Source organism: Rhea americana, unplaced genomic scaffold (assembly GCF_003343005.1).
Source record: "Rhea americana isolate MKP2758 unplaced genomic scaffold, rheAme1 scaffold_422, whole genome shotgun sequence".
In the NCBI taxonomy this organism is placed as follows: Eukaryota; Metazoa; Chordata; class Aves; order Rheiformes; family Rheidae; genus Rhea; species Rhea americana.
In genome coordinates, this window is record NW_028186560.1 from 336660 (window position 1) to 356873 (window position 20214).

Consider the following 20214-nt stretch of genomic DNA (forward strand, 5'->3'; position numbering starts at 1 on the left):
CTAGCATATTTGGCAATGCAGTCCTGGAGGATGCCAGCTTCAGTTCCAGCTGCAGGCAGGCGGCAGAGAGCCTCAGCTGCATTTTCGCTCAGTTTTCTCTCTTTAGTCTTCTCTATTACGGCACTGAGTAGCAGCTATTGGTGCGAGGGGACGAGAAAAGTTGCCAAACCTTTCTGTACAGGACAAAGCAGAGGGGAGCACTGCATCCGCTTCAACAACCCTGATGTCAACAACAGCAATGCTGTGCAATATATCTGGGAGATGGGAGATGACAAGTTCATTGACCGAAAGTTTCATGCCGGGATCTGGTATTCCTGCGAGGAGATTATAAATGGGGAAGGTGAGTGAAAGCACATAAATTAACTTTAGAAAGCATTCATTTTCTCCCTGTGTATTTAGTGTCGTTTCCTTGTTTGTTGCAATGCTGTGTATGTATTTCATAGGGAAAAGTATTTTTCAGAAATTTCCTCTTCTATGGAAAGGAGGAACTCAGAGGGTACTTTCTAATCAATTCTTAAAAAAAAAAATCCCAATAAATTCCAGTAAGAATTTTAAAGTGATATGTTGTAGTGCAGATAAAGAATTTTTAAAAATTCTAGTCATAGCAGCAAGTTAAATGAGTTTAACAGGAAAGTGTTTTATTTTTCTGATGTTAGGATTTGACCCAAAAATGAGCACTTTTTATATATTTTTTTTGAATCATTGCTTATGATGACCTAGACAGCTTTGAAAGCAAAATGTGATATTTTATTTTGTAAATCTTGAGGATTTTTTTCAGCAATTAAATATATGAGAGTTGTTTCATGGATTTCCTATTACAAATAAGTATTTTTACTTTCTTACTGAGACCTTGCCTTCAATAAACAATAGCAGAAGATCATTTTCAGCCTTTCACGTGTTTTAAAAAACATAACTTGGACCCTGACTAATCATGAGTTGTRGCATTTAATTGAGTTTCACTCTAAATGTGTAAATATTGGTAAAATGAAATTAATCTGCTAGTAAAGAAAGTTTCTCAGTAATAATCTTTGTACATTGAAACATTGAAGTTGCTTAGCTAGTCCAACAAATAGGGTGTATGTTGTAAATCTAGATTTCCAGTGTTTTTTCCAGTTACTATTCTCATCAGTTTAGAGATCACAAGAATCAGAACAAAACATCAGAGATCCAATAAGCTATCATCTGTCCTTTCAAATGCAAATATTTTAGCAGTCACCTGTTCTGAAATGCCAGTTCTACTGGAAAATGTTCTATATTAAGACATTTAAGGAAGTAAATGTCAAGGATCAGAGGAAAACACATCTCTCACTCAAGAGAAAACAAAAACTAAGACATCTCTTAGGTGGTGACTGCTATAGCTACCACAGGCCAGGGAATCTGTGTATCATTTCCTATGCCTGTTATTATTTTCTTACTCGGTTCAGTTAGCAGCTGAAAAAAAAAGAAAAGAGAAGAAAAAAGAAAGCTCTGCATTTTCAAAGCAGAGCAGAATTAATTCCAAGAGCTTTGTTCAGAGAATATACGTGGGGATCAGGAGGCTAAATGGGCTTGAAAATCAGAGCTTACGGCAAAAAGGCAGAAGAAATCTGAGCAGCACCCTTGGTGCCGTAGAGGGAGCAGGTCCTCCTTTATAAGCAGAATTGTGGACAAGCTGCCAATCTTTCAAAGGAACTACTCTTTCCCCCATTCTGGCTTTCACAGCCACAGCTTTTTGRAAAACAATTCGTAGCCTTTCCCTAGGTCTCCCGCAAACATTTGACTCTGGCTATATCTTGAAAAAGTCAGAGTGGATTCTCTAACTGAGCTCCAGGAGTAGGTCCAGCTCCCAGGGACACTTTATGTACACAGACCTGAAGTGGGGGTTTTTTGGTCTTCTCACTGGTTCCTTTCCTTGACCGACACAATTTACAMTGATCCGAAATCAAATGTTTTAGAGGGATCCTCCTTCAGATTCCAGAGTACTGAGGATGAAATAAATTGCTTCAAGGTATCCTGCTGGCAAATGTTTTGTTGGGTTAGTAGATGGAAGTGATGCACTGCAGATTTAAAGTTTTTAGGTTTCTAAAAACTAGGTTTCTTAGGTTTCATCCTAAGGATGCAAGGAAGACATGACTTGTGAGAGGTATTTTCTGAAAATCAAACCAGTTGATACATTTAGAAAAAATGGTCAAGCCTKTGAAAACACAAAGTCTTTGTGCTTCCATCTTTCATAATATAATGACCTTCTCTGACTCCATCCTGTCTGCTGTTCTTCTGTTACTGCTAGCATCTAAATGGCTAAAATTATTTAAATTAACTCCTTATTTCTTTCAGTGTATCACTGTTTCCTCACGTAATCTCTGGACTCAACACTGTTGCACAATACTTGAATCTGAATGTCCAGGGGGTCAGAGGGATCTGTATGCATCAGTGATGTAGCCAAAYGTTTGGACAGTCATTGAGAATAGCACCATAAAAGTCATGACTTTTACACATTGCCTGCCTAAAATTTTAACTTGCTTAGTTTAATCATTATATATGCATAGTTTACTCTAAATCAAATTTTTATATTTGTTTTGCTGCTATAAAATCAAGTTTATGCTCTATGCTATATTTTGCATTTTTTTCATTTTAATAATCTGTTCTTGTAGGTAATACAGAATACTGTATTACATAATACAAAATAATCCAGAATTTTATTTTAAAATTAATTATACGCCTTTCTTAGGTGAGAAGTGTAGAAGTTTCATCAGCCTGACTTCACCTGCTGATCAAGGTAAATATTCATATTTTGTTTATACAAATAAAACTTTCCAGACTGAATTTACCAATATACATATTTTGATTTGAATACTTGCTTTAATCCCATAAAGGCTTTTGTCCTTTATTTCTTTTTTATAACTCAGAGTCCACATCAGTCAAAATATGAATACATGACTTTCAAAAACTCTGCAATCGTTTGAATACAAACATTTTTTTTAATTGTAAATATGAGTACTGAAAATCAAAATTTGTTAGTTTTTGTCAATCTTTCCCTATACCTCTGAATTCATATGTCAAGGAGTTTTGTGGCTGGTGCTACGTTGCCTGGAGAGGGCAGAGAAACAGGCTCCATGTAACCAAGGCCAGCCAGTACGCTGAGGGGGCCTGGGGGAAACACATCCTGGACCAAAGCAGTCTGAATGACTGTGCTAATCCACTCCTCAGTACTTTCCTCAGAGCTGTACGGAAACATCTCCAYGCATCAAGGATTTGTAGCACAAAGATCTCTCCTGCAGGTATGGTGTTGCCAACTCTCCTTCAAAGAACAGTTCATGTTCCTGCAAAAAGTGCCCACAGATGCTGCTAAAGACCCTTCAGCATCAATCCTATCACCTATATGGTTAGGTCAATGCTTTGGAACTGGCCGATCCAGAAACAATTCTGCCTTCTTCCCCAGGGAGTTTGCCTTGCATATCCCAGAAAGTGCTTGAGTTACCCGGTCACTGTGTAGCCGAAGGCTAGTCCTCTCTCCTTCTATTGCAGCCAAATCACTGTGCACAAATAATTCAAGCTTTTTATAGTGTGGGAAAAAAATGTAAGTGAAGTGTTGTTCTTAATCATGCAGACACAGCCCTCAGAAAGGAGGAGTGAATGCTGGGCCCTGCCCTGAGAACTCCTCGGAGATGAAACGTCTGTTGGCCACAATGCTGAAATAATCTCTGTGAACAGGAGCTCAGCAAAGGCCAGAGATGACTACAGGTCAAGGCACCTGTGCATCTTACAACCACACTGCGAGGCTACCCCTGAGCCGTGAAATCCTGCGTGGAAAGACAGGCTCCCGCCTTGCACAGCAAACGGGAGAGTGYGCGTTCTGCTGGTGTGCATATAGAAATCTGGTGTGTGGCCTTACAGTTTGTCAGCTARCATAGTCTTCTTTCAGCACACTTCTCCATGAGCCCAACTGCTGTGATGTCAAGACATGGGTAAATGGATGTTAATTCTTTTTCAAAAGTAATTTTAGTGTAACTACTGAGCATAACAAAGGTATTGCCCTATCTTGCACTGTATGCTTCTCAACGGGGTGGAAGGAAGGTGCAAATGCTTTGCCACTAAATGTTTGCATCAGTAGAGAAGCTGATAATTTAGGGTTTCCATTAACCCTGAGATCTTCTAAAAACTGTGTCCTCACAGTTTTTAAAGTTTTGTTCAAAGATGTAAACGATAAAAATGAAGAATGAAGAAATGGTGAAAATACTAAATGATTGCTTATAATATCAGTGCTGTTAATTTGACTTTCCAGGGGTTTTATGGCTGTCTATTGTAGCAGAGCTACTGTACATCATTTTGCTTCTGACTGGAGCCATTCTTATGTCAATAGAAGTGTGCTACTACACTACTGCCATTGATGGGCTAAAGATCAACGCCTTTTCTGCAGTAGTCACCGTACTAGCAGGTATCGTGCAGGATTGCAATTTATATACCTCCAGAAAATGTAACATTGCTAGACTTTCAAATGAAAATTAGTGACAGTGCTCAYGTTTAAGAACTATTACAATGCCTGATGAGACACAGGCAACAAAATAGATGCAGGAAAATTTTATGGAATATATTCAAGTCAACTAATTATTCCTTAATAAGATTTTTATATTTTATATTTGTAAGTTTTATTATTTTGATTTTATTATTCTAATTTTATTATTTTTAATTTGATTGTCARAGTGCTTGTCAAAGATAAAGTGATCTATTCTTCTTATAACTTGACTTTTTATTTTTGACATGCAGAGTATAAAATTAGCAATAGGTAGAAATAAAATGGTATTTATAAAATGGAATAAATCTGATTAAATAATTGTTAACGGAGGATCATCCTAAACAATGTGCTTCATTTTCTGCATATTTATGCTTAATCCAGTGCTAAACAATGCTATTCAACATAGGAGCCTGGGAAAATTCAGTTTGGAAGGGGCTTCAGGAGGTCCCTACGCCAACCTCCTGCCAGAGTCAGCTGTGAAATCAGATCAGGTTGCTCAAGGCTTTACCCAGCCGGGTCTTGAAAAGTTGCAAGAATGGAACCAACACAACCTCTCTGGGCAACCTGTTCTACAAGCTGTCCTGATGGTGAAAATGTTACTATATCAGTCTCTGAGCAATGTGGTCTGAATTTAGTGCTAACACTGCTTTGAGCCAGAAGCTGGACCAGAGACCTCCTGGTCTGAAGTATTCCATGATTCTACATGTGCTATACAATCGGTACTGAGGAAAGCTGCAGTAATTGCTGGTGACATGCACAGCCTTCCATAGAGGCATTAATTTTAAATCAAGAAGCAATACACGCTACTGGCTTTCATACTGTCATTTCTGTATAGTGTCTAAAGTAATTTATATTTGGCGAAAGCGTGTGTTTTAGAGAGGCATCTAATTGTGAGTTAAGCACACTGCCAGATGGCAAAGCCAATATCTCTTTTGTCGGAATAATCTCTACATTCTCTTTCTCTGCCAAAATTTTGGGCTTTGATTCTAATTTTAATGTTTATAGATTTAGTGTTCATGCATTTGTGATTGCTGTGCCTTCCTCTGCAAATTAAAGATTTTTTTAGTACATCATTTCCTCTTAAACATAATCACATATTTATCTTATCTACCGTTTGCATTACTGTTGGCTAAATAAATCAAGTTTCTTAAAAGTCCCACTGTGATCATGAGGAAGGTATCATTTTATTCCTTTCTGCAGAAGCCTTTGCATCTCTGAAAGCATCTGTCATGGCTTTCCTTCACCTTCTCTTCTCTGAAAGAAAGAATTGATAAACATTTCACATGACTTCCCATATACTTGCCAAACTCAGATCATTCTTGCTACTTTTGTTTTTGTCCAGCTCGGTTTTTATAGTTTTCCTAGAGAGCAGCACTAAGTGCAGGTACTAGTCCTCTAGTGAATCCTGGCCAGTGCTGAGTCTCCAAGGACCACAGTTTACATTCCAGATGGTCATTTCTGAGATGCTTTAGTTTTACTTAATTTTATGGATTAGTCAACTCTCTACCCTAAGTTAGGCTCAGCTCTACCTAGATCTTTCCTGACAGATGTGACCTTCCTAAGAAATATAAGCTAATTCTTGCTTTTCAAAAGGTTTCATTCAATCTAAATTTAATCAAATTTAATGTAAACCTCTGCTACTGTAATTTTATCCACCTCTTTTTAGGATTCCCATCTGAAATAGAGACCAGATGATTCCTTTTACATATTTGAGGATTGCTATCTCAGTACCCAATAGTCTAGAGAATTGTCTCCAAACTTTGCTGTTAATGTATTCTTGTAACTTGGACTATCTCCTTACTGTTGAAAGACTTTCTGGAAAGTTATTCAGCTGGTTAAAAAATTTTTTATCAACACTAACTCTACTTACTGTTCACAAAAAGCCTTATCCTCCTTCCATTTCTTGACTAATGGTTTATGAGCGGATGCCATGGATAAGTTTTAAAAAAATTTTCCACTTACTATTGCTGAAATATTTTCATCATATCTATGTTCTTCTCTATGCTGGACCTCAGCTATAGGCTCACCCAAGCAGCCTGCTTTGTTAACGTGGCTAAATGGGCCTACATTTCTATCTGTATCTTAATAACACTTTTGTTCCACCATTGTGTCTATTTCCAGAGAAAGAATAAGGAATTTTATTCAAATCTTCAGCCAGTCTTGCCTATTACTAGCAACCTTTCCTTTTCCAAATAATAGTAAATATTGAGCATTATTAATATTCCTTTTGGTTTTGGCATGTACAGTACAGAGGCTCACATTGCAAGCTTTTGCTGGACATTTTGGTTCAGTTAGTCCCTGTTTTTAAGCATTTATTGAAATAGTAAAAGGGATGAAGAGTATATGTCTTGGATATAAAACTTACATATACATTTGTTTTCAATATAAACTAAATCTAGTCATCTCGTTAAAGAAAAGCTTTAAAATTTCCTTCACCTTAACCTGTAATGATAATACAATTTCTCATGTCAACAAGATCTTGATTCTAGAAGGCAAATGCAAATGAAAATTCAATTTCTGGAAAGTGTAGCTGTGTAATTCTAGCTATATTGAAAACATAGTTTTTTAAAAAAACTATTATATTAATTAACAATTGGAAAAAACATACTGAAGCTCGTGTTTGATTTCTCAGTACCCTAAATCCCCAAGTATGTGCTCTAACTTATGCAGACCGTATTGACTTGCAGTAAGAATCAAAACGTCATTTTTTCTGGCCAAGTTTATGTAGAATGTGGTTATAATGGCCCCCATGCAGGTTTAAATGCTACAAACAATATTGTTCTGTTTTGTGAGTGTATTCTCTTAAATACCAAGCACGTATTCTGCTAATTAATTCCATTGCTATGAATATTCTTTATCAGCATTGCTCTCCTGTAACCCATGTATGCCAGCGGCTTTTCATGAAAATTAACATTGTCAGACACCCATGTTTGACTATTCTTGTTGCTTGTATCAACATTTCAGTTAAATTTTCACCATTTTCCTGGCCCCAAACTGCCCTGATGCCAGTGCTGAAGTATTGAGTCAGTCTGACTTGGAATTTTATCTTTGCACAAGAGCTAAATGGAGAGACTTCCAGGCCCGCCACAGGAGTTCATATACACACCCCAGTTTTACCTATCAGGGTACAGGCAAGGGCAGCCAGAGTGGAGAAATCAGGACTGGCATTTGTGTAACAAGAAAATGACTATGACRTGCCACTTCTCTGGGAAGAGATGGGCAGCTGGCCTCAGTCCTCTAATCCCCACAGCAACAACTTCCTATTTTCTCCTAATGATTTTTAATGATTTTTTTAGAATATTGCATATCCCATGACTGGTCTCAAAGATCCTTGTGTGCTTCCAGGTAGTACTCTTTCTTTCTTTCAGCAGAAACATTCGTTGTCTGTCTTAATCCTTACACACAGGCAGAAAAATATTCTCAAAACAACTCTCTCCATAGATTTTAAGGAATGTGCTATCAAAGTGCCAGCTAGTGATCAAATAACGTCTTCCACAGCATCAAGCAGCTTGTTTCTATGCTACATAAAAGGAATGTTCTAATTATCGGTTGATGGTGTTTCAAGGAATAACCAATATTTCAGGGGAGACAATTTGCCAGTATCTACTGAAGCCACATTATTGTGTAGGTGACAACGGAAAAACCCCAGACAGCCCTGACTTGTGCAGAGCCTGTCCCAGACGGAAAGCTACTGTGTGCTAGCAGCTGCTTTTATTTTGTGAGAAGTTAAGAAGCAGACCTGCTTTGCGAACACCCAGTGAATTGGGTCTTGTAAAAGCATTTGCCTGTGGACCACTACTCTGAGAAGTGAATGTGTTTTAGACATTGAGATACTTGATGTTGCCAGGATTTTTATGGATTTGTACATGTAATTGGAAACGTAATGTACATGTAATTGGTAAAGGTTACCTTTACCATTAGATAACAGCTAAACAGGAATTTGGAAGATTAAATTGTTAAATAAAGCCAGTGGTTAAAGAAATGGTTAAGCAAATAGTTAAACAAGTTGCTTCCAAAATCTAGTCTTTCATGCCTTTTAATAGTAATTAGGTGCTTATTCACTTTTTTATTCATTCAAGACAACTATGATAAATCTGGCCTCATTTCCAGCACTGGGAAATGATATATAACTAATGTTTCTACTTCTGAAAAATCTTTCCACTCTCTTCTGTATTTCAAGCTTCTGCTGGCCTACTAGGAGACACTACGTCCTGTGTAATGAATTTAAGTGAGACCTTGGGTTTTTTAATCCCTGCTCAGAGAATTACTGAGGAGCAGGTTTTTCAGAGGGATGGAGCCAAGCAGCTACTTACCTCTCAAGGTCTATGGACTGCATGTCCCATTGTTCCCTTAGGTCCGTCTAGTAGGTTCCAAGTGTCAAGGAGCTGTAGTAGTGTATTGGCAAAATCCATGACATATAAATACACTTAAATTACAATATCCATTTTTTCAGTGATATATAGAATTTAGATTCTTTATAAAATATTCTTCATGAGCTCAAGGGAGAATTGCCATAATTTGACAAAGAGGAATGTCCTCGATATATATTTTCTAATATTCTTATGAAATTATACTTTTTAGGTCTTCTGGGCATGGTTGCTCACATGATGTACACTACTGTATTTCAAATGACTGTCAACCTTGGTCCTGAAGACTGGAGACCTCACACATGGGATTATGGCTGGTCCTATTGGTACCTATTGATTTATATTTGGCTCTTCCATTACATTACAGTCACTTCATCCTGTAGTCAAAGAATGTATGTCTAGTTGATGAGAAATGGTTTCACTCCTGGGGATGTAATTCAGTATTCCATTTTTTTTCTACCAAATTCACTAGTCTTAGATTATTGTATGGAGCATAACAGCTGAAGCTCAGAGCAACTGCRAACACAGTTCTGACCATATAAGCTTGTGAGTTTTCTGTTTACCATTCCCTGAACCATGCAGAGACCTCCCACTGCTCTGCATGAGGCAGAGGTTCTTTTCCCTACACATCAGACTACCAGGTCTATTAGACCCAAGGTTGGTAGCTTTGTCTCCAAGGAAGGCTGCCTAGCATAAATTGCTTATAACTCTTCCAGATTCAACCATTTAGGCTGAATGTTTCCTTACCAGATATGTGTTTCAGATTGCTATTTGGGGGAAAYTTCAGACAAAATGGTTCAAATTTTTGAGAATAGTGTTAGATCTCTTTCCATGAATCTAAGTTCATTTAGAAGCTGTTTTTACATAATGTACATAAACTGAGGCCTGGTCAATACTGTTTTGTTGCAGACCATCTAGATCATGACAAACAGTTGACACTGTCCTGTTTGTCCAGAACATGAGGTGGTTCAGCTGCCATATGTCCCCTACTTGTTCAAGGAGGAAAGAATGCCTTTGCATTCTCTCCTATCTAGAAGAATGGCTTTGAAAAGAAGCCTAATGTTAAATATCCAAATGCCATCTTGGACAACATCTGGTGGCTATTTGGATACCCTCAACAGGCATCATGGGCACTATGCAGGATTCCCCAGTCTTTTTGTCTCCTTTCAGATTTTGATACTTTTTGCTTCTTTGACTCCTGATGATTCCCTTCTTTCATGTTTTTGTTCTCTCAACAATCATTTGGTTTCCCTAATTTTGGGCCCTGATCCCTTTTCTGGGAGAGCTCTCCATTTCTTTGATGAATTGGCTTAGGCTTGTTTTCACTATAACCTAAGTAACAAGAGTGACCAGTAGGAAAAGGAAAAATGTTCCTTCCTTCCTTCCTTCCTTCCACCTTCCTCTGTGAGTGGGAAGAGAAAACTGCAGACTGGTACAGACGAGCCTATTCTTCCTTTTCCATCCTACTGGGAAGGGAAGAAAACTGTCAGCATCACCACCACCATTACTGCTATCAACAGAACTTAGCTGCTGCCACTGTCACCTCCATCACTGTGCACACCACCATGTACACCACTGATGCTGCCACCGTTGCAGCTACAGCCAGCCTTCTCTTCATGGGCATGAGGACTTGTGACCTTTGCCATGTGCCGCGTGGTCAGACTTCATGGCTGCCTTCTAACTCTGTGCAGCTTTGGCCACTGAATGCCTCAAAGAAACATTCCTACCATCCCTGGATACCTGCCTATGGAAAGGCTTAAGGGTAGGAGAGGCTGTGTGAAGGACCTTGGTTTCTTTCCTCTTATCTCCTTCTGTCTGTACCATTATCTCCTTTCTGATAGCATATATTTGCACCCCTCACCAGCTTCCTGTTGTATGAACCATCATTTCCAGCCTCTCACAACCGCTTTCCCATCGATTGTGGGAGAGAACGTGAAGGATGCTGACACTACCACTGCCTTATAAGAGGACAGATGACAGAAGAGTGGGATTCATGATTATAACTGATACTCTCTTTCTAATTACTGCAGCAGCCACTGTAGCCAACAATATCACCAAGCTGATGACAGAACATAGGCAGGCAGCAGCACAGGAAATTCTTTCCTGCTTTGTTTTTGGGACTTATCACCACCTTCCTAGCATGGAAAAACAAATAATTGGACCCATGGTAACAGTTATTTCATCCCAACCACCAGCTCCAGTGGAACAGACATGCCTGCAAGAACACCTGAACCTTTGCCATGGATCTTCCATCTGTCACAGTTCTACTCAAATCCTCACATCCAGCTACTCTAACCAGAGATTTTCTCTCACCTTGACTAGGGGGCAAGATAATCTTTCCTTTTCCTCTATGGTGCTGGGATTGTTAGTAATGAGTAGGCTTATTCTGTGGCATCTCTGAATGTCTCCTCAATAAGCCTCTCCATATTTCTTTTTTCTCTTCAGCAGCTTGCCAGGAAGTTGACAATGTATTTCCATTATTGATTAATCTCTCACTCTCCTTGCCTTTCAAAGGCTGAGGAATCCTTACATCAAGAGGCAGCATTTTGTCTCTAAAGATCATAATCTTCTATGCAATAATTAGCAAAGTAAGACTCACAATCCAGCTGAGCTTCCACCTACATTTCTCTTATCCAGAGGAATGACTTGTCACTTATGTTTGCTTCCTTGTCCAGTTGACCTATTTGATTTCCCCTTCTTCACTTCRCCTCTGGGTATGGTTCCCATGACCTTACTCCTTCTTGAAGCTGAATTTCCACTATAGTCAAGCTCCCCTTTACCCTCTGGCTGTCTCAATGACAAGACTTTGCTTACTTCTTTCTTTAGTTCTCATGAGTCAGACATCATTTCCAAATCACTTATGGGAAGGCAGAAAATTAAGCAAAAATCTTAAAGAATTCCACYGATATTCTCTTTGTATTGTCAAAATAAATCATTTATTTCTGTCCTTTGTGTTGTATCTCTCAATACAGAATTTATCTATATGATCATCTTCTAATAAGAAATTATTTTTTTTTCAATCTTTGGTAAAAGGTCTTCTTAAAAGACTGTATGAAGCTGATTTGTTGTCTTTAACTTACTGAGCCCTTCAAACAGCTTTGACAGATTAAGAATAACATCCTTCAACAAGAACTGTGATCCAGAATATCATTTTTATCAATTTGTCTACTAACGCCCTTATCCTTCAGTTATTCAGCCAATACACCCACAACATTAGTCAGGACTACTGCAGGCCTGCCTCCTTTATCTCATCTCAGAGGCTAAAACCTGCCACCTTCAATTCTTCTCTACCATGTGTGACTTAAACCATAGGTTACTTACCACCATCAGCAGGTCTGCTGTCCCACCTCTGAGTTCCTTTAGCATGGCAATATAAATCCACCTGCTTCTGGTGATTTGTCCTAATTCACGTTATCTTGTTGTTGTAAGAGCTCCTCTGATGATCCCCACATGGGGGAAGTTAGGGTGTAGTCTGTCTAACAAAGATAGCTTAAGCTGCTCCCTCTTGTTCTTGCTCCTAGCAACCTGTGTGTATTTATGTGCTGTACTGGACTGCCCTAAATTCTGGCAGCACATCCGGTTATATGATTACCCTGAAAACCAGTCCTGGCTAAAAGCATCCCCCCCCCCTTACCTCTGCACCACCAAAAGAGAAAGTGTTATTTTAAACCTAGATCAGTTCCTTTAACCGCAGGGCAGATGTGGGAATTAACAGCTCTGRGTGAGAGGAAAGTTAAGCAGAAGTTTCTTTAAGGTTTCTCCAACAAAAGCACATTTCATTAGATTATCTTGACCTTGACAAGTTAAGAAAGGTTCGGATGAGTAACTTCCTTCACTGTGAACTCTRATTCATTTCACTGTGGCCTTAGTTTTACGTGCTACTTTTATATCTCCATCATGCATCGGCTATTCAATAGTCCAGAAATGTCCTGCACCTTTAGCAAATTGTCTCTCAACATCATTTTTTATTTCTGTTTTGTTATGATTTTATATTAACATTTCAGAGTTTATATCCTTTCTTCAGTTTGGCCATGACCTGTACTTTCTCAGCTATTTAAACATGTCTTCTCTTTTCTTTTTAATCCTTTTGAATAAGTGGTACAAATTTTTCTGAATGGCACTTGAAGTTTTKAAATCTCTTCAACAATATCTTTTAATGTTTTGAGCATCCCCATTTTTATACAATTCCTGATTCTGCATTTAATCTTTAAGTAGAGTAAGTAGAGGAACTGGAGGTGGGTCTAGGGTTTCATTCAAACAAAGATACTAAATGTGAATGTAACAATCTATATGCAGATATCAACTACATAAGTCAGATACTTGGATTAACCAAGAATATTTCTCCTTCTCCCACTATGTTGTCCTTTCCATAAYATACACTCATATAAGCACTAGTGTGTAATATTTTCAAAAATAAAATTGAAGKATGTGGATATGAATCTGTTCTGCTAATTTCTAATTAGTCTTTTTGTTTATAGCCTCGCATGGGGTTCCTTCGCCTGCTGTATGGCTGCAGCTGTCACCACTATTAACAAATATACAAAAACTATTTTGGAATTCAAGCACAAAAGAAAAAAGCTGGAGAGGAGCTTAAAGATTAAATACAAGTTTCCTGATCCTACAGCTCCAGAGAAAGCTTGCAATGTGTATGTGAACTCTTTTCACAAAACTACAGAGGACSCTGCACACCCAATAAAAGGTTTGCATCACCTGGCAAATATTTCAATTCTGTAAATTTGAAGCACACCTCAATGCATCCTGTGGATCATAAGGCAGATCACAATGAAATAGTATTAATTAATAAAAATGTATCTTTGTGTAGCATTAGTTATTTTTCTTAATAAAGAAATATTTTCATGGATGTTTCAGGGAAGTCTTAATATTGAAAAGGCTGATACAGGTTCCTCAGTTCAGCAAAAGACAGTGACACAGATTCTGCATTGCTCTGAATTTTAAGTATTCTCTAATGTTCATATAGATAATGTGAGTTTGTTAGGATTTCAGAGCATTATGGATTTTCACCCTTAATTCTTTATTCAAAAGACTTCAAAAAAATTGAAGCACAAAAACCATAAATAACAGGGCAGCAAAAAAGATAGCCCACAGGTGGTATATGGATTGAATAAAATGCTTGTTATTAGAAGTACATCCTCTCCAGGAATATCAATATATTCTGTGGTAGATTGATAAGTTTAACCATAAGTATAGTGATAGGATTTGCTGCGACAGAAAGGTAAATGGGAGGAGAGTTTTTTAATACAAAAATTGCATATAAAGCCATGTTTTACAATGGCTAGAAAGGCAAAAATAAAACTGGAAGGTATGTGGGTTTAGACAACACACAACTCAGCTATGAAACTCTCTAGGTATCATCACGACAATAGTACCAGAAAAAGACAAAATTTTATTTGCAATTATTATAGATAGAAAATAACACACATTAACACACTAAAATCACATTAAGGATGGAAAAGCAGAAATTATCATGATCCTGATGCATCAGGAATGCCTAGGTACTTAACTCCTGGATCAAGCTAAAGCTTTCCCCATGGAACTGAGCCATGTGCACCTACCTTACCGGATAGCAGATTTTTTTTGTTATTGTTGTATAACTTTTGCTCCTAATGAGTTCCTCCTAGGAAATTCACCTGTGAACACTGAGTCACAGAGTGGWCTGTCATGATTCTGTTTCCAAGGCCTGACACAGTACAACCACAAGCTCTAAGCCTTAGGAAAAAATCACTAGATTTTTCTTTCAGTCAAATCAACCATAACATAAATACAGTAGGAACTTGATGTCAGCAGGATCCATATCCAGTCAGTGATGCCACAGATAAGACTGCAGAAGTAAGAGTAGCACAGCTGCWCCCAATTAGCTCAGAAGGAAACCCTGGGCCCTTACTGGCAAGAGGTGAAAATTATGAGACAATAAGAGGAGGCAACAAAGCTATAAAGACCTGAAACAAGCTCCTAGGAGAGGATGCAGCTCTCCAGGTCTGGRGCTGCAGGGAATGCCTGGGGTCTCCTGCTGAAACTGTGGTAGGTGAAAGCAGTGGCCTTGCTTGCAGACAGTGTGTTTCAGTTGAGAAGTTGAGTGCCCAAGCTAAGTTGCTGTGGGAGGAGGTGAACAGACTGCATAGGATAAAGGACAACAGGAAAGAGATTGACAGGATCTTCACAGAGACTTGGCAAAGATGAGAGCCTGGACCATCATGTGAGCAGAAGGAGGGGYATCCAGAGACTGTACTTGCTGAACTGGCAACTGAGGACTCCCAGGATGGTGAAGGATGGCACTTGTGACTCCTGGTAAGAGGAGGAAAACTCCTTCTCCACCTGCAGGTTTGCAGCTGCAGAAGCAGTTCTTTCCCTGTTAAGAGCCAAGGGGGTGGAAGCTCTGCCTTTGGAGTCATCAGAGCCAATTGAGCCTGATTCATGCTGCTGCAACAACTAGGTGGCATCCTAAGTGACAATAGGAGACACTCCTATGGTGGTTGCATTATTGCTTGCTGTCTAAGGATGTCTGCTGATTGATAGGGGCTTGGATTGTGAGTGTTGCAGAGAGACTGCTGAAACTTTTCTAGCCCTCAGGCTTTGATTCCCTGCTGCTCATCCAAGTGATCATCAGTGATACTACTTGGGGGAGCCCTTTAACATACCAAGAGTGACTACATGGCTCTGGGGGCAAAGGTGAAGGACATGAAGGCCTGGGTGGTGCTCTCCTTGATCCCCCTGGTCCAGGGAAAAGGCTTGGAGGGAGTTGGTGGATCCTGTGGGTCAAAGCTTGCACACAGCTGGTAGTAGTAACATGAGATTAGCCATGGGACCTCTCTGAGCATCAGGGACTGCTGGGGAAAGACAAGGTCYAGCTGGCAAAGTGGGACAGAAGTATCTCTGTGATCAGGCTGGCCAACACATTAKGGAGAGCTTAAACTAGGAATGATGRGGAAGGGAGATTATATCAAATAAGGTAGTGGTAGACAGGATTGGAAAGCAAAAAGTGTGAGGTGACAGAAAAGAGATGCTTCAAGAATGATAAAGCRTGGTGAAGGGAAATGCCTCAGGGGTATATACACAAATACAAGCAGCCTGGGAAACAAGCAGGAGGAACTAGAGCTCCACATGTGGTCAAAGAACTGCAACATTACTGGAATAACTGAGATGTAGTGGGACAGTTCGTACTACTGAAGCWACAATGACTGGAGATCAGCTCTGGGGCAAGAGACACGGAGATCATCWTAGACAGAAAACTGAACATTGGCCAGTAACGTGCTTGGCAGCAAAGAAAGCCAACAAAATCCTGTAGTGTATTAGCAGAAGCATACTCAGTGGATCCAGGGAAGTGATTATCCCACACTACTTAGCACACACTAGCTCACATCCCATTTTGGTCTCCTTGGTACAGGAAAGGTGTGAACAAAGTGGAGTGAGTTCAGTGGAGGGCCATCAGGGTGGTCAGGCCACTGAAGCTCATGTGATATGAGGAGAGGCTGAGGTAAAAGCCTTGCTCCACCTGCAGAAGAGAAGKCTTCAGGAGGACTTAATAGCAGCCTTCCAATATCTACAAGGAAGTTATTGATTAATAGAGCCAGACTATTCACCCCAGTGYGTGGTGGGAGGACACAACACAGGTTAAAATGTGGCATAGGTTGAAAGCAGAGAGGGTATAAAACTGGATAGAAAGAGAAATGTTTTCACCATGAGGACAGTCAAATAGTAGAATGGGTTATCCAGAGACATTCTGCAGTCTACCTCCTTAGAGGTTTTCAGTGTCTGATGGGATAAAACCCTGAGCAACCTGTCTGACCTCAGACCTAACTCTGCTTTGAGCAGGAGGTTGGACTAGAGACTTCTTAATGTCCCTTTCCACCCAAACTACCCTGTGATCCTACCCCTGTCACCACAGAAAATCATATCTGATGTGAAATAATTAAACTCTTTTTCAAAAGCCAGTCTTTCTGTTCTTAATACTGACTGCTTCTTTCCATATGCCTCAGATATCTAATCAGCCATAATTTTCAAGGTTCAAGTTTTGTCTTTTTACTCAACAGCATGAATTAATGGCATGAATGAACAGGAGCAATGTAAATTTAAAACAGCACAACTGCAGCTCACATGAGGTGAARAGTCGTGTGTCCTGGCCCATAGACATAATAGACGCTTGGATAGATAAGATGTGATAGAATATCTTTCTCCTATGTCTTCTGCAACTAAATCTCATCTAATGAATCATAGAATGGTAATGTTGGAAGGGACCTCTGGAGCTCATCTAGTCCAACCCTCAGGATAGCCCYTCTATGGGCATYGAACCCATCACCTTGGCATTAGCAGCACCAGTCTCTAACCAACTGAGCTAAACCTGCCCTGATCTTAAGTTCCACTTTTGTCTTCATCTATAAAAGTTAGTCTTATTCTATGAATAAGATATAAGAAATGAATTTATATAGATTAAACTATGCCTGAATGAGGCTCACAGAAAACATTTTTTTGCTAAACTCATCTCTTCATATTTCTCTTTACCATCCTATTTTTATATATATATATATATATATATATGCAACATGCACTTAGGCAGTGGGGCAAGGATGGAGAAATGGAAAAGAAAATTTTAGATTAAATAATAGATTCCCCTGGAGAAAACAAGAAAGCATTATTGAAAAAAATACAGATGGAGAAATCTTGTTCTCAAAATCAGAAAAAAAAAGCCATGAGATTATAGAAAAGTGTGACCCGTTTAAAAGGTCATCTAATCCTTCTTTTCTTCAAGGCAGGATAAACTAAACCTACATTGCTTTCTCTTTTTTACAGATGTTTCATTAATCTGTTCTTTAAAGCCTCCAGGGACAAGTATTCTAAAATTTCTGTGGCAACTTATCTTTTGTGCTTAACTATTCTTACAAGAAAAAAATTCTTACCCTGATATACTCTAAATCTTCTTTGCAACAATTTTAGTGCATTGTCCTACCACAACAGAAATGGAGAACAGGTTGTTTTTAACCTCTTYTTGTAGTGCATTTTAGATATTTGAAACCTATTTAGATATAACTTCCTTCTGCTTTCTAGATTAAGATTTTTGTTCTTTCAAAATTTCCTGATAGATCATAGATGTGTTGATAGCCTTTTTCATTATCACTATTTTTCACTATTGTCTCTTACACTGTTGCACGTTTTTGAAGTATAGAGTTCAAAATCAAAGAATTTCTGCTGATATAAAAGTGCAAAAYGGAGCAGAAGGATTGTTCTAATTATCAACAGGCAATCCACCTGTGTTTACAGAGAAGTAACTGCCAAAGCAGGATAATTCTGATTCATGTTTAGCTGTGATGTCCTATGATTCCCTGATYTTTTTCTGGAGAAATTATGCAATTGTTCCATATCTTGTTTTTCTAGAACTGGAAGGATTGGCTGATGCTGAGGCACAGAGACATGGAGACCACAGCATAAGCTGTGGGKTTTTTTTGTTWTTTTAAGACTGAAGTGCATGAAACTTTGGATGAAATGTATGTTTGACTTCACAGTTAAGGTATTCATTCAAAGAGAAAGCAGATAGAGGGCCAGCAGCAATTGCAGGAACTGGTTGCCTCTCACCTAACTGTCACCTACTTTCATCAGTATGGTAGATGCACTCGCATCTCTTGAAAACATTCTGTTTCTAGAGGACAGAGCAGCTGAACTGGCATAAAAGAAAAGGTTWGCCTCCTTGCTGTATGATGACCATGTATTTCCTTGCACTGARAATCTCCCTTCGTATTTGGATATGGTTACCAAGAGTAAGAAATAGGTTAGCATAGTGGGTGTCGAGAATCAGTTRTATGAGTGAGTAGACTTGTAGTGGCAAATGCAGTTTGGGGCCCTGCTTTTTGATTGTAAAGGTAGCAGACTTCACAAGGCATTTTGACAGTCTCTACAGAAGAGCAGGTGGTCACGATCTATGTGRGTGTTTAGAACGTGAGGAAGTCCAGGGAAGGGCTTGAGGGGGGAAAATGAAGCTTTTATATGTGGAGCTGAAGATCAGGATACACCTGCCTTAACATTGTTTGTATTCTGGCACAGCACACAAGATGACACAAAGATGGGGAAAGTCTCAGCTCGAAAATGAGCTTGAAAAATGTCATAGCAAAGAAGCTTTGAATGACTAGGAATGAGAGAAATTGGTTTCTATTGTCAGCGGAGAAAACACRACTACTGGAAATTCTAAGTAAAAACAAAACCCAGAGGCAACTAAAAAAAAAAAAAAAAGGACTTTCAGAAAGGTTCTTCACAAAATTATACATCTTCATATAAAGGAAAAGATGAAACTTGAAAACTTCATGTTAGTAACGTGAGTAACGTCCACACTCATTTTGGACAYGTTGCATAAATACAACACACAGCATAGTGGACAAGGGAACTCAATAGGAGTTAGAAAAAGTCTCAAAGCTAGGACATGGAGAAGTACRGGAGTAAAAACCCAGGAAGCGCCTCGAAGCCATTCTGTGAATCAAAGTGTTTAGCTTGAATGCTGCATGCAGCTGTGGTCCCTTCATCTTAAAAACAGAGAGGTAAGCCAAAAAAGACAAAGATGACCAAGAAGTATAATCAGGGCTTCCATACAAAGAGAAAGTGAATAGAGATCAGGGCTCTGACCTTGAAAACAGGTAATTGTAGGGGAAATATGATGAGATGAACATGAATAACGGGRATAGAAGGAATTGAGAATGATTATTACCGTCTCTCACAGTTTAAAAAAAAAAAGTTTTCAAAGTATATTATCTGTCAGCAAGTTTAAAATAAATATTTTTTAAGTGCAGTTCCTTTCCCAATATTTCAAAAAAGAAAATCAAAAAAATGTGAAGAATTTACAGCACGGATAGTTAAATGATAAGATGCAGAGACAGATGCTCTCTCAGAATGTCCCTGTGTAGCAGATTGCCAGAAACTGTGAGAATATAATRGAGGGAGTATCTCCATATGGTTTTCCCCGTTCTTATACTCCAGTGTATATGATCCTCGGTCCTGTCGCAGATGAGATATTGGGCTATATAAGCCCTTGTTTGGGCTCAGCATGCTCATGTTCTGAAACGCTGCTCTGGGCAGCTCTGGGCTCTGATCTCACTGTCTGACTGATCTTTACTCTTCTGTCTCCCATGTCCCTCTCCTTCCCCACCCGTTTATTCCTATAAATCCCCATCAGTCTTAACACTAAGATACTACACTGAAAATTTGTTGCAGGGTCCGTAGTTGCAGTGTACATGTCTATTTAGCTTATTGCAACTCTCTCTGGGTGTGGGTAGCTCCTAGTAGAGTTTTTCATCATAGTATTGTAATGCAAACAATATCTTATCATATTCACTGAATTCAGAAGAGTAGAAGTTCCTC

At 39.0% G+C, this 20214-nt stretch overlaps 1 protein-coding gene across 1 annotated transcript; it reads left to right on the forward strand.

Moving 5' to 3' along the window:
• GSG1L2 (GSG1 like 2) lies at positions 1-13680 on the forward strand. Its single transcript, XM_085315225.1, has 5 exons — positions 1-340; positions 2708-2755; positions 4262-4414; positions 9074-9185; positions 13338-13680. Exons 1-5 carry the CDS (start codon positions 16-18, stop codon positions 13591-13593), a joined length of 894 nt encoding a protein of 297 aa, XP_085171351.1. The 5' UTR covers positions 1-15; the 3' UTR covers positions 13594-13680.
• Positions 13681-20214: the final 6534 nt, after the last annotated feature.